Genomic DNA, 13,271 nt, shown 5'->3' with positions numbered 1-13,271 from the left:
GCCTTCTCTGGGTCCCTGCACTGCTGCAGTAGTGCTCAAAGCAGCTAACTTCATGCGAAGCTTCCTTAGCACATAGGCTTGAAGACCAGCTGGTCCCTACCCAGGCTCTGGCTGTAGTCTGCTGGGGCCCTGTGTTAGGTGGTGGAGCACATGCAGGGGAAGGCCACACTGTGAGGCAGGAAGCATGGGGAGAGAGATGGCACTGTGCATCCCTTCACAGATGATGACTTAAGGGTCATGGACTAAGTGGCCCTGCCTCTTAGCAGTCCACTCCATGTTCCAGCACTTCCACTCCAGTGACCAAACCTCCAATCACAAGACTTCAAGCCACAATCACAAGACATTCAAGCCATATTACCTGTGTCCTTCTCTGAATTGTCTCTAGAGTGTAATGGGAATTCGTTGCCTTTCTCGTTGCTGTTACAAAAGTAACTTTAGGAAGGAAAGATTGCCTTTGGCTCAGTGAGGGAACATAGCCCATCATGGAGGGAAAGGCAGCAGGAGTGGACAGCTGGAACGTTGAACTTGCTCACATCTTGAAGGAATAGAAAGCTGAGTGGACAGGGAGTAGAGGCAGGCTCTAACCCCTCAAGACTCATCTCTAGCGATTCTTCTTCCAGAAACATACTGGCTGGCCATTGGAAGGGACCTCATCGTAAGAAAGCAGCCTGTCTTGTTTCCTCAGCCCAACTATACAGCTTATCCAATACTGCCATCTTTCACAGAAAGTTCTAGAAGGATGGTAAAGACAAGTCTAAGAACATGGGCCATAGCCCCAGCTCTTGTGTGTCTGACTCTTACTCCTCATCTGGAGCCTCTCACCACAGGTGCTACCAGCCCTGAGAATGCCCTTCTGTGACAGAGCTGGCTGCTGAGCCCCATTTCATCTGTCAGGATGGCTCTCATGGAGCCACTGGAGATGAATCTGTGAGTGCCATCTAACAGCAGTTTTCAAGATGGGGTCCAAGCCCCTTGGAGGACTCATAACACAAACTGGCCGAGGCATATATTTAAATAAAAGCTACTTTTGAAAACATTATTTCAGACATTCCCCTCTCTATGTGCTTTATAAATAGTGTACTTGACTATATTTCGTCATTTCTAAAGCTTATTCAACAGCCTTCTACTGAGAGTTTACACTCCAAATTTTTGTTAACAAGGACATCTGATCAAGAATATTTGAGGTTTGGACATGATGATACACATTTTTTAATTTTGTCACTCCAGAGGCAGAGGAAGGAATATCTCCGTGAGTTTGAGGCTAGCCTTGTCTAAACAGAAAGTTCTAGGAGAGCCTGGGCTACATAGTGAGACCCTGTCAGAGAGAGAGAGAGAGAGAGAGAGAGAGAGAGAGAGAGAGAGAGAGAGACAAAGACACACACAAGAGAGAAAGAGAGAGACAGAGACAGGGACAGAGAGAGAGGAGGAGGAACATGGTGGTGGCGGGAAGGGTATAAGGATCTGATCTCACAGTAAGGCTCTTTGGAGAGTCTCTGTCCCCACCTGCCCATCTCAGCCAGCCCTGTCCTGGGAGCTTGAGTCAATCTCAGAACAGACACTTATGTTGAGAATGGTGTCAAGAAGCAGTGACTACGATGGCTTTGTGTGTGTTCGTGTGGGGAGATGCATGTGCATGAGTGTGGCCTGTGGAGGCCAGAAGACATCTTCAGGTATTTTTATTTGTTTATGGATTGGCATTGGGGTCTCTTTCTGGCCTGCCTAGAGCTTTGTAAGTAAACCAGGCCAGCTGGCCAGTGGCCTTGCGGGCATCCACCTGTCTCCAGCTAATGGCATCACACCCAGATGGAGTCTAGGGAATAGGACCTGGGTTCTTGTGACTACAAGGCATGGGCTTTCCCAAATGAGCTCTGCCCAGCCCGTATATGACGGCCTTGGTTCAGGGAGCTGTGAGGCATAACATCAGAAAATTTAAAATGTCTGCTCAAATCTTGTCCTACAGCACAGCTTCTTGCAGCCTCACTGACAATGAACACTGTTCACCAGAGCTTCTCACTGTCTATACCAAGTTGATTCACTGGCCCCAATATTCACTTGACCTCTTAGGAAAGAACAAAACACTAGACCCCAAGAGCATCACATCTGCACCAATGATGTGGCAGAGGGGTTCTCATGTGGTTCTCTGGGGCAAGGAGTCCCCAACTCTGCACCATTTTACGGTTGCTTTATGTGATGGTGCTATTGTAAGTAACAGGTCATTAGGTCACCAGGAATGATAAAGATGTGGCATGCCTGGGGACCTGAACAGGAAGCTGTGGCAAACAAAGTAAGGGGAGAAAGGCCCAAGTGAAGCTGGAAAAGCAGCCTCAGGCCAACACCTTGTGGTAGAGAAGGAGTTAGTAGAAGGAGGAAGGGTCACACAGCTCCACACACCTAAGCTGGTCCCACTGCAATCTCAAGGCCCGTGATTCTGCTGTGTGGAGTTGTGTGGCCCTTCCTGCTCCTGCTGCCATGCTCTCTGCCCCTGAGTTTCTCAATAGAGTCCCAGCCCAGGAGAGGGTATGGGGAAAGCCTAGTATAGATTTCAGGAGCAGATACAGTGACTGGTTGCAAAAATACATTCCTGGGGTAATGACGCTACTTAGGATCTGTTAGTTCCAAGGTAGGTCAGTGTCCTAAACTGACTTCTGACTGCATACACAGAAGGTCGTTACTGCACACAGTAGCCTAAATTCAGCATCATGAGTCTCTTCAGGCAGGTTTCTGCTTACCAGGATCCCACTTAATCCATCTCCAAAGAAACTATGTCAGGCAAGGACATCTAATTCTTGTTAATCCAAACGGCCTGAATCAGCTCAAAGACACCCCACCCTGCTGACTATCATAAAGTCCACTTGATTTTTCTGCCATTTTGCTTCTTCCCAACCACACATACACTCTGAGAGAGGGCCTTGACAGTTTGAGCCCCAATAAACCTTACTTTCTACCCACTGAGTGGTCTAGTTCATGGTTTCATTGCTCCTTCACTTCTGGGACTCACTGAAGACCAGGAGCTGGGAGTTGAAGCCTGTGGCTGAGAGCATAAAGACCATCAGGACTCTGGACCAGAAGCCACTACCACACACTTTCTCCAATGACTAATGTGGCTCCTGGACATCAGCCTCTGGTGCTTTTGACCTACGGGGGGTAGGGGTGGGACAGATTTCCCAGAGCCAGACCAGCGACAGAAGGCTCTGTCCTGCAGTTGCTCCCCCAGGGTGACCCTGGCCACTCTTGCATTTACAAATTCAAAAGCCTGTGCAATCAGGTCTTGCCCTGATGCCTAGTTGTACCTTCCTTGGAGGTCCCTGATCCCATGAAAAATGGTAAGTATAGTCATATAGGAAATGCAGGGAAGGAGTCAGAGGGAATTTACACCTCTCCTTCACTTACTTGTTTTGTGACCGAGTGGACAGGAACTTGTGATGGGGATGGATGATTTTTTTTTTCTGTGTGGGATTTTTATTCTACATTCTACTTTACTAAGATCAGCCTAATACTACAAGTGATTGTCAATGTTTAATTCAAACAAACTGCTGATGGCTGAACCACATCTTGATGTGTATCATATCACCCGTGAACCTTCTAAGGTTTAGAGGTATTCTTGTGATGTGTATATAGTTCATTGAAATCTCAACTGTCAGTAAGAGACAAAGAAAGCACAGAAAAGAGGTCCAGTTTAGAAAATGCCATTTTAATCCCCTCACTGAAAAGGCTTCTCTCAACCAGATTGTAACAAAATCCACAGCTTATTTCAAAAGAAAATTTTAATACAAGAGATTTTAGAAAATTAAACATATTTGTTTAAAAATTCTATTGTGTAAACCTTAACATAAGAGGGGAGTCGGGATACCACATGCTCAGACTTCTGGGCTGTTTGCACCCACAGGCTCCAGCTTAGGGCTGTAGCAACCACAGAGCTTTCCAGGGTAGATGGAGCCAGCCAGCCAGAGCCTTCACCCCATCTGGAGGGCCTAGCTCTCCGGTTCTCTTCCCAGGTGTTGAGCAACCCTATGGCTCCTGTGCAAACACTGTCACTTGTCCTATGCCCCAATTCTTTCTGGGGCTTTCCAATTCATCCTGATGAAAAAAACGCACAAAGAGACAGACAAACCTCCATGTGGTCAAGTGGCCTCCCCCTGTTGGGGGCAGAACTGAGCAGGTTGCAGATGGCGGCTGGAAAGGCAGTAGCTGGACCAGGTGGTGAGCAGACGTCTTCAGGACAGGAGAACACAGCCCCAGTGAGATGTGGACCCAAGGCCTCAGCACAGCAGCCACTCCAGCACTGCTACTGTGCATTCTAGCCTTCCCATTCACTACCTAAACTTTATTTCAGAAACATGATGGAGAACATGTGTCACAGCAACAGGGGCTGAACTTTTTGGCACAGAAACATTAGATAAAATAGACAGTGCTACAGTTGTGCAAAGTTAGTGCAGAACCAACCTAAACAGCAAACATTTAATACTAGCTTTAGTGAAATAATGCACAATATTTGAAGAATGTTCATTACAATAGACCTTGTTCATAAGGAGGTACCTGCCTTCTGACAGCTCCCAGGCCAGGGGGCAGCTCTGGGGTTGGGTGGCAATGTCCCTACGTAGGGGCGTTGGGCAATCAGGACTGTTATTGCCATGGGCATGAGGCAGCTCCTTCTTGTGTGCCTCTCAAACGATGTAGCAGGGCAGGGGCAGGGCGCCCAGCTGAGACTGCTCCTGGACCCAAGCCTCGAAGGACCCCATCAGCTGAGCATACTGGGAAGGTGTGTGCAGGTGCAGGCGCTAAAGTGAGGCAGTCTGGTGGTACACCCTGGAGAACAGGGCCCAGCATTTCCTGAGGGGCCAGTTATGTCTAGAGGTTATACAGACATACAGAGCTGGAGTAGATGGAGCAGGAACCAAGGCCTATAACACCATGACATGGGCCTCAGGGCAGGAGAACATTTCTAAGAATGAAGTTTCAGCAGCCACAAGAATACCAGGGCCACAGTCAAGTTCATGGTTAGGAAGCAGTGTCCTGTAGAGGCGGGGATGGTCACACTCACTGGGTGGCTGTGGCTCTGCATTCCTCTTGGACTCTGAGCCTCAGATCTGGGGAGCATTGTGAGAATAGCCTTCCACCACCTGACCCTGCCCTGCAGAGCTATGCCCAATTTCCAGGGGGATCACATGCTCTTGTGAGGTAATGAGATGGGCCATCTGGAGCCAAGAGTGATTGCTGGGTTTCTGTGGAAACAGTGTGGGCAGGGCTAGAGTGTGGCTTAGTGGAGAGCTTCTATCCAGCACTTGCAAGGCCCTTGTGTCAGTCCCCAACATGGGGAAACAAGGGAATGGGTAGGAGACAGATAGCAAACAACCAAAGCTCCCACAAGGCCCCCGGAACCATGCTCTTATATTCACATTATGGCAGAGTTGGGCAAGTTTCCCATAATTAGTCCTTGGAAACCAAAGCATCTACTCTGGATGTTTGCCTGCCTGTCTTCGTTCGTTCGTTCCTTCGTTCGTTCCTTCATTCCTTCCTTCGCTCCTTCCTTTGTTCCTTCCTTCCTTCCTTCCTTCCTTCCTTCCTTCCTTCCTTCCTTCCTTCCTTCCTTCCCTCCCTCCCTCCCTCCCTCCTTCCTGTGCTTTAGCTGCAGAGTCTGAATGTGAAGATGGTTCTGTGTGCTGTGTTTACAGGGAGAGAGCCCAGACTCTTAGTGGCATGGGTTTGGACCAGGTGCCCCCAAGGCCTGTTACTTGAGACTCTGGGCAGGATCCTTTCCGTACAGAACAGGATGGAATCTGAAGTGTCTCTGTGCTGACTTCCCCAGCTCAGGAGGTGGAGTCGGGGTTGCTAGAGCCTCACGGGGCCTTTTTGGCTGCTAGGTCCAGTTGCCCATACTCTGAGTGTGGTGTTTGTGTGGAGCCCGTGGCATCTTAGGCAAACAAGAAAGGAACCATGTTGGCTTTCTAGGGCTGAGAAGCCTCTTGGGTCCTCCCTTCCCAGCAACCTGAAGCAGAATCCCTGCTTCTTCAGCCACGATGGAGGGCAGCTGTGTTCTGCCTTACCTGTGCACAGCCCACCTGGCCAGAGGTGGGGACCTCAGCTGGCTGAATCGGAGCGGTTCAGGTCTCTCCCTGCACTCTGATTTCCCTTCTGGCTTCTAGGGAACTTTCCCCCCGGTTTCCATGGCTGGGGAAAGTCCTGCTTCCCCGGATCACTTGCCAAGGTCTAGCTTTGAGCTGAAGCCCTTCTGAGCCCATGCTCAGGCTGTGGTCACCTAGGTCGTTGCCCCTTGGTAGCTGCCCCTGGAAACTCCTTGGCAAGTAGAGCAGTGCACACTGCTTGGTACGTGGTCCTTTTTGCAGGCTCCTCTAAGCTGTACCAAGACAGCAAGGAGGTTCTGACCTAGTGAGACACACCATGACAGTATGTTCTGAGAGTCAGAGGGACCCAGGATTGCTGGTAGAGGAAGGCAGAGCTGCAGAGCAGCTGGATCTTATTCTACCCCATACCTGAGAGCCCCGGGCTCTAAGACAGTGCCCTGAGATGAGAGCAATAGGAGAACGTCCTCCTGGGGAGCCACAGCATTCTGCTCCCACTGAGGTGTGTTAGGGACAGTTTGTGCTAAACATGTTCAGGGGACAATCATTCTCTTTTCGGTTCTGGCACTGGGTCTGAGATCCTATAGGGCTGGCCTTCCACAGTAATAATGCCTAGAGCCAAGTCTCCGGTGACCTGAGGTCACAGCCAGGGACTACTCCTCAGGGTTTCCAGGCTGCTGCTGAGGGCTGTGCTGGATGGTGGACTCCTCAGCTCTGACTGGCTGTCCTTGCTGGGACAGCCTCATGTTTCCTGTATGAATGGTGCTTCCTGGAGCCAGCACAAGGAGGGAGAGATGAGTTCTTCAAGGACCAAAGTCACTGCCAATGTCTTTGCTAGGCCACTAGATGATCTACCTGGAGAAATCACATCCATACCAGCCATGTGGCAGTGCTGTTGGGTGTGTTACCACCACAGGGGCAAGAGGCAGGGCAAAGAGGCCTCGTCCACAGGCGCAGGCAGTTGGATCAGGAGATCTGAGAGTGTAACAGTCATTCTAGTTCCCACAGGGGACAGTGTCATGGGCGACACCTGAAGGACCCTCCTGCCTATGTGTCATGCAGCTCAGCCAGGGGTCTGGGCACAGCCTGACACCCACTGTCCTGCTGGCAGAACTGGAGTTGGTGAGAACCATACCTGGCCACCCTGGGGGTATTGACAGTGTCCCCACCTGTGTCTGTCCAGTGAGCAATGCCTTGCTCTAAGGACAGAGACCCAGCAGTTAAAACTGACCAGTTTAATTGGGTTGGCATGTGGCAGCAGGAAGGGTGTGTTCTCTCTGGGGACATGGCCATCCTGCCAAGGTGTCCAGGGCCAGCTGCCATGGCTAGGTTGAACACAGAGATTCCACTGAGGTCAGAGGTCACCACTTTGAGGCTCCACAGTGCGAATCTCCCTGGGGTGGCCTCGGGACAGCTTAGGGAAGCGAGAAGCTACTTTGGGCCTACTGTTCTTGTTCAGTGGTTCTCCAGGTGGGGTGATGTCCCTGAAAGACAAGAGGAGATGTGATGAAGTGATAGTTTAAATGCTAATGTCATAGGCAGGGACAGGAGCTACACACGAGACCAGCAGAGATCACAGAGAAAACTCTGGCCACTCCAACTGGTCAGATATTCATATCATCCCACGTCGTAAACAGCCTGGAAGGCCCACCAACCACTAACCTGGGCTGTGCCTTGGCTGGCTTTAAGGCACTGTACGTGAGCCTGTTTTGAGGCTGTCAACTAGCTCACCAGCCAGGCACTCTTCATCTTCATGCATCATGTTTCCCCTCATCTCCTAGCAAAGCCTCATCCCAGGGCCAAAGAGAATATGCCTCCCAGATCCCTTCATCCAGGGCTGCAATGATGTGCAGAGATGTTCACCAGGGACCTCTGCTAGCATCTCTCCAAGAGGACAGTCAAGGCACATGCCAGTGTTTGGTGGCCAAGGCACTGGTCACAGCCCTGTGAGGAAAGCTGCTGTGTGGCATGGACGGGCCCAGAGCCAGGCTGTAGGTATGAATGCAGATGTGGTGTTCATAGATGGACCTGATCTTAGCCCCTGAGGCTCCCCTGGGAAGAGGAATGTATGTGATATACAGTCTCAAAGCTTTTCCCTCCCCTTCACTCAGCCCAATGGGGAGTCACTGACACTAGTCATCAAATATCTACCTGCCAGGACAGCCCACACTAACACAACCTGCTTCACTGACTTGAGAGAAATGGGTGGCTCCCACTAAAGGCAAAGTTGGAGAAGGATGGCATGCTATGCACAGAAAAGCACAGGGGAAATGTGTTCATTCCATATATATGCGTGCATGCCTCTGGAGCCCCTCGCACACTCAACCCTACTCTGAGTAGATCATGGGCTCTGTCCTCTTCAGCTATATCTCTTCAAGAAGGGGCACAAACCTTTTCCCATCAAGTTCTATAGAGGATGAGGAGACAGAGGCCATGGAGGATGTGCATAAGATGGGGACATGTTGAAAATGAGGGGGACGGGTCAGCTCCAGCAAGGGTCTTCCTGGCAGAGGTGGTAGCAAAAGAGAGTGAGGAAGCCCTGGCCAATAGTGATAGAGGGCTTTATGGGGACAGTGGCCAACCAGGGTACCAAAATAGGTGTATGAGAGGTGTGCAGGGGACCCCTCTACAGAAGAGTCTAATGCTGCTGTGGGTGCAGTGGTGCCTACCTACTATCCTAACATCCCTAGGATGGGGGTGAAAAACAGAAGATAATCAAGAAAGTCTGGGGAACAAGACTACATGTCCTAATCCCAGCCTTAGGTGGGTGACTCTCTGTGATGTCACTTCCTGTGATAACAAGGCTGATGCTGAGCCCGGTCCCTCCATTCCAAAAGGTTTCAATGTTACCTCAGCCTGTAGTTCTGGAGGTCTAGCAGCAAGTCCACGCACTGATCATCACCCCTGGGTTTACAACTTCAGCCTGGGCTCTGGCCATATGCCCTGGGCCATCCACTCCAAGTGGCAGGAAGAGGGTGCTTAAATGCCTCCTGACATTGTATGTCTTGAGTAATCCTGTAGCCTCCTCACTCTCCACTGGGCACTTCCTATGATTCCTCAAGCTCCTCAGCTTTCTCAGGACAGTGCTAGCTGTGTCCATACAAGCTCTTAGCCTCCTTCAGGTTCACAAGACAACAGCCTGCATCACGCAGGAGGAGGCTGAGCTGATACACTTGAGGTCTGACCCCAGCACCAGGGTCTGTTCTGGGCTCACAATAGCAACAGTTCTCAGCCCCGGTGTGCTCCAGAGCCACCACACTTCAAACACAGTGCTCAAGCCAAGATGCAAGCTTGCTGGAAAGCCCAGGGAGCACAGGCGGTTCCGGAAACACAAGGACCAACTGATCCGAGAACAGTTCCACTGATTGCTGGGGTTAAGGTGACTTCCTGGTGGGCTGGCAAACTATCTGAACCTTGAGAAGTGATTTTGGAGTCTGTCTAGAAGAGGCATGCAAGTCATGCGAGGAGGGTACTGGGTGCTTGAGAGTGCTTTCCTAGCAGCTGTGAGGCACTGTGTCTTCATTCCAGACTAGGCCTCAGCCAAGGAGCAAAGCTCACTGTAGGAAGCCCAGTCCCACAGCCTTCACCTGAAGCCCGTGCTCTGAGAGGAAACTCTCAGAGCAGGCAAGGCCACCCACTCTGCCTGCACCGCTCACCGTGGTTACTTCCACATAAATGTAGTGAAGACTTTGGAGCCTCCTTCCCTGGCTCCCTTCCAGAACGAGGCTATTAGAACATTCAGACAGAAGGTGGCCCATAAAAGACCTCTGCACTTTCCTCAGGAGGCAAAGGAAACATGGCCCAAGAGCTTGTTTCCTCTGTCTTCGCTCTCTCCCCTCTTCAGCCTCGAGGTACTTTTGAGATGTGTTACTTTATTTTATGATTTCTGGGAATAGGTAACACAGAAAGTGTTGCAATTTAAACAGAAAAGCACAGAAGTAAATGGCATGTGTGTGCCCCAGCCCTGGCCTCAGGAAGCAACTTTTGTTGTTGTTCAGAACATCTCTCTAGAACTACCTATTGCAGTGTGTGTGTGTGTGTGTGTGAGAGAGAGAGAGAGAGAGAGAGAGAGAGAGAGAGAGAGAGAGACATACCGTTTTATTTGTTAATTCTGCAAGTGGAAAATATGCCCTGTAATGCCTCCTGCTTCTCATGCTAATGGCACATCACTGAGCTTCTCTATGCTGCTTCATGGAGATTGGCTTGGCAAAAGGTCAGGCCCTGTCACATTTGTGGCTCTGGGAGGGCTGTCACTTGGGCTCTGCTGTGGCTGCTGGGTGGATGAGTGCACTGTGGTCATTAGCCTGTGGCAGTTTCTTGGGCTCTACTCTAAACTTTTCCTTGCGGTCCAGGGGACAAGCCCCAGGGTTTTGTGCACACTAAGCAATGCCCTCCACAAAGCCACACCTTAGCCCTCTAGGTGCTGATTCTGCTGTTCTGCCACAGGGAAGAAGGAAACGTAGCCTGCTGTCCTAAAGCACAGGGATGTGAACTTTTCTCAATGGGCATCTGACTACAAGTGGCCAGTCACCTGCCTGTCACCCCAGAGTAGCAACCAGGACATGAGGGCCAGGTCCTGGGTCTGTCATAAGCAGCACTGTTCTCTCTCCAGACATGCATGAGTGTCAGGAGGGCTATGATAATGAGGAGCACAGGCTTTGGGGCCTACTTCTGGATTCAAACCCTCTGTAGCTAGGTGCAAAGACCTAAATAGACACAGGTACCAAGTGTCTCAGAGAGCTTGGCACCTGCTGATCCTGGAAACCAACATGGGCATGATGAGGAAGTGCCATGAACAGTCCAGAGCCCCATGCAAGACTTCTATCTGCTGTTCCCACAAAACCATGTGAGGTCTGTGTAACCTGATTCTGAAAATAAAAACTCCGTCTTAAGGATAAATGTCCTGAGCATGAACTCCAGTTTCAAAGAAGGAGAAAAACCCACAAAAATATGCTTCAACCACTCACCTCTGATAATATTTAACCATCACCCCTAGCAATGGCTAATCACTGAAAACCTGGAGTTTACCCAGGTGTTCTTCACATTAAGTTGAATAAAACAATTATGGTTTGGCCTGCAGGACACAATCAATCGAGTTTTATCACCCGATATTTGCTAAGTGTCAGTCAATCGTAAAACTGCCAAGCTGGAATTCCCCCAACCTTGCTGTAACCTCAATAAAAATTCTGCTGATTTAGAGCTCAGCAGTCTCAATCCTGATCTGCTGAACTGGTGATGGTTTTGAACCATGCTTGAGCTTGACTAAAACAACCCTCGTGCATTTGCATTTGATCATTTCATTGGTGGTCTTTTGGGGTCTCTATGATCTGGGCACAACAACCACCCTAGTCAACTTAAGGCCAATGCCCTACTAAGCACCCTGCAAGTGTGGCTGCACATTCTCAGTTCCCAGGCATCCTGACCTAGCCATTTCTCCCTTGCTACTGTCTCACATACCCATACTTGTCCCTTCCAAGTGGCCTGGCCTGAATTCTTGGCCATTATGGTTAGACTTTTCTGTTCCCAGATGACCCAGCAAATATGGAAAGTAGGCCTGTCCTTATGGTTTCCTTGAGTGTGAAATCTTAGAAAGTGCTAGAGAAACAACTGCTGCTCAAATGAACTCTGCTGGCATCAGGATGGGCAGTGAAAACTTGGTTAGTCTTCAACTGCTGTCCTCTACAGGCCTACTGGATAGTCCTACGTGTGCCCGGGGGTCAGCATAGTGTGCAGGTACAGCTGGAGGATGAGGGTCATCATGAATGAGTTGGGAGCCAGGAAGGTGCCCTCCTCCCCTAGCAGGAGGCCCTGCTGTGCTGTGTGTTTTGACTTAGACCACAATAGGCTCCTTCTGAGTTGGGACCAAATGGGACCCCTAAATTGTTTTTTCTGTGAAGGGGCTCAGGCAGAGTGACTATAAGTAGCCTAAGGGGAAACTGCCTATGGGTGATCCATCAAAAGTACCACAGGTCCAGAAGACAGACACCAACTACAACTGACTCCCTAGACAGCAGTGCTGTCGGGAGGGCACGGTCTTGGAAGACAGAGGACTCCCAGGAGTCATGGAAGGGTGTCAGGAAGGGAAGACAGTGCACTGAAGAGCAGGGCAGCCAACCAGTGACCACTGTGACACAGGCCATCATAAACTCCAACACTATTGTGTTCTCTCATGCCTGGAAAGGTCCTGTCTCCAACAGGTATTATGGTTGGGTGACAAATGCTATGTCCAGACAGAACTGTGCATGGGCAAGAGGCCCACCTCCCTCTTGGGGACAGTGAGTGCATACTGCTATGAGATGTTCAAGATGACTCTGAGGCCTTGCTTTTGTGGGAATATATTGTCCCCTGCCCTTCATCTCGTGAAATTGCTGTATATTATCCTTCCCCAGGCCACACAGGGAACACCAGAGGCCACAGAGCATGCAAATAGGCTCTTACAAACTCTGTTGTTGTTTTTTTAATTTTAATTTTTTGAGGCAAAGTCTCATGATGTAGCCTTGTTGAGCCTGAACTCATGATGTAGATCAGGGTGTTTCCAAACAGGTCTACCTGCCTCTACTTTCCAGTACATGTATCTCCTCCCACTCAGCATGAACTGCTCTTGGAAGGCAGCTCTGCCTTCATTCTGCGCCTGTCTGCAAACCAGGGATGGCTAACCGACCCCGCCCTCTTCTAGGCCAAGGGCAGACATTAGAGTCACCTGTCTGCTTTTACATCCTTTTTTAGACCCCTAAGAAGGTGTCTCAAAGTCTTCAGCCACTGCCCTAACCCTATAGCTACCTTGGATCTCAGGAACAGTAGAGCCTTGAAGATGCCACACAGGAGTAATCATCTTGTAGGAACTGGACTTCCTGGGGCCACCTTTGTAGAATCAGAATCAAGCAGCACACAACCAGACTGCATCTTGCCTAGGACTGCTTAACAAGGCAGGATTTCCCCGTGCCCAAGCTTAACCCTAGAATTCACAGCAGTATCCCAGCGACCGCCAATGCTTACAAATGGCAATTTTGGTAAAAATCCTTTCCTGCCTATAATCATTACTTTTTTTCCTCTTCCTTTGAAGTTGAGTGGCCAGGCCTCTTATCTTCAAAGTTCCAGAGCAATTGGGGCAGAAGTGGAGCAGTACCTCACCTGACCCACCAGCACATTCAGGGATGTAGCACAAGGACAGAACACTTGCCCAGTGTGTGC

General features: G+C 50.0%; 1 protein-coding gene across 3 annotated transcripts in view; it reads right to left on the bottom strand.

The window, feature by feature from the left end:
* Positions 1-3,670: 3,670 nt before the first annotated feature.
* Positions 3,671-13,271, bottom strand: part of Snx29 (sorting nexin 29) — a 423,868-nt gene continuing 414,267 nt past the window's right edge. For all 3 annotated transcript variants that reach the window (XM_060364193.1, XM_060364194.1, XM_060364195.1), the window contains one exon: positions 3,671-7,564. In XM_060364193.1, the coding sequence (XP_060220176.1) occupies positions 7,435-7,564 (130 nt within the window). In that variant the 3' untranslated portion in view covers positions 3,671-7,434. The remainder of the gene's footprint in view (positions 7,565-13,271) is intronic.

The sequence above is a fragment of the Meriones unguiculatus genome, chromosome 11, assembly GCF_030254825.1.
Source record: "Meriones unguiculatus strain TT.TT164.6M chromosome 11, Bangor_MerUng_6.1, whole genome shotgun sequence".
Taxonomy (NCBI): domain Eukaryota; kingdom Metazoa; phylum Chordata; class Mammalia; order Rodentia; family Muridae; genus Meriones; species Meriones unguiculatus.
Note: the sequence above shows the minus strand (reverse complement) of the source record. Positions and strands in the feature narration are given on the sequence as shown.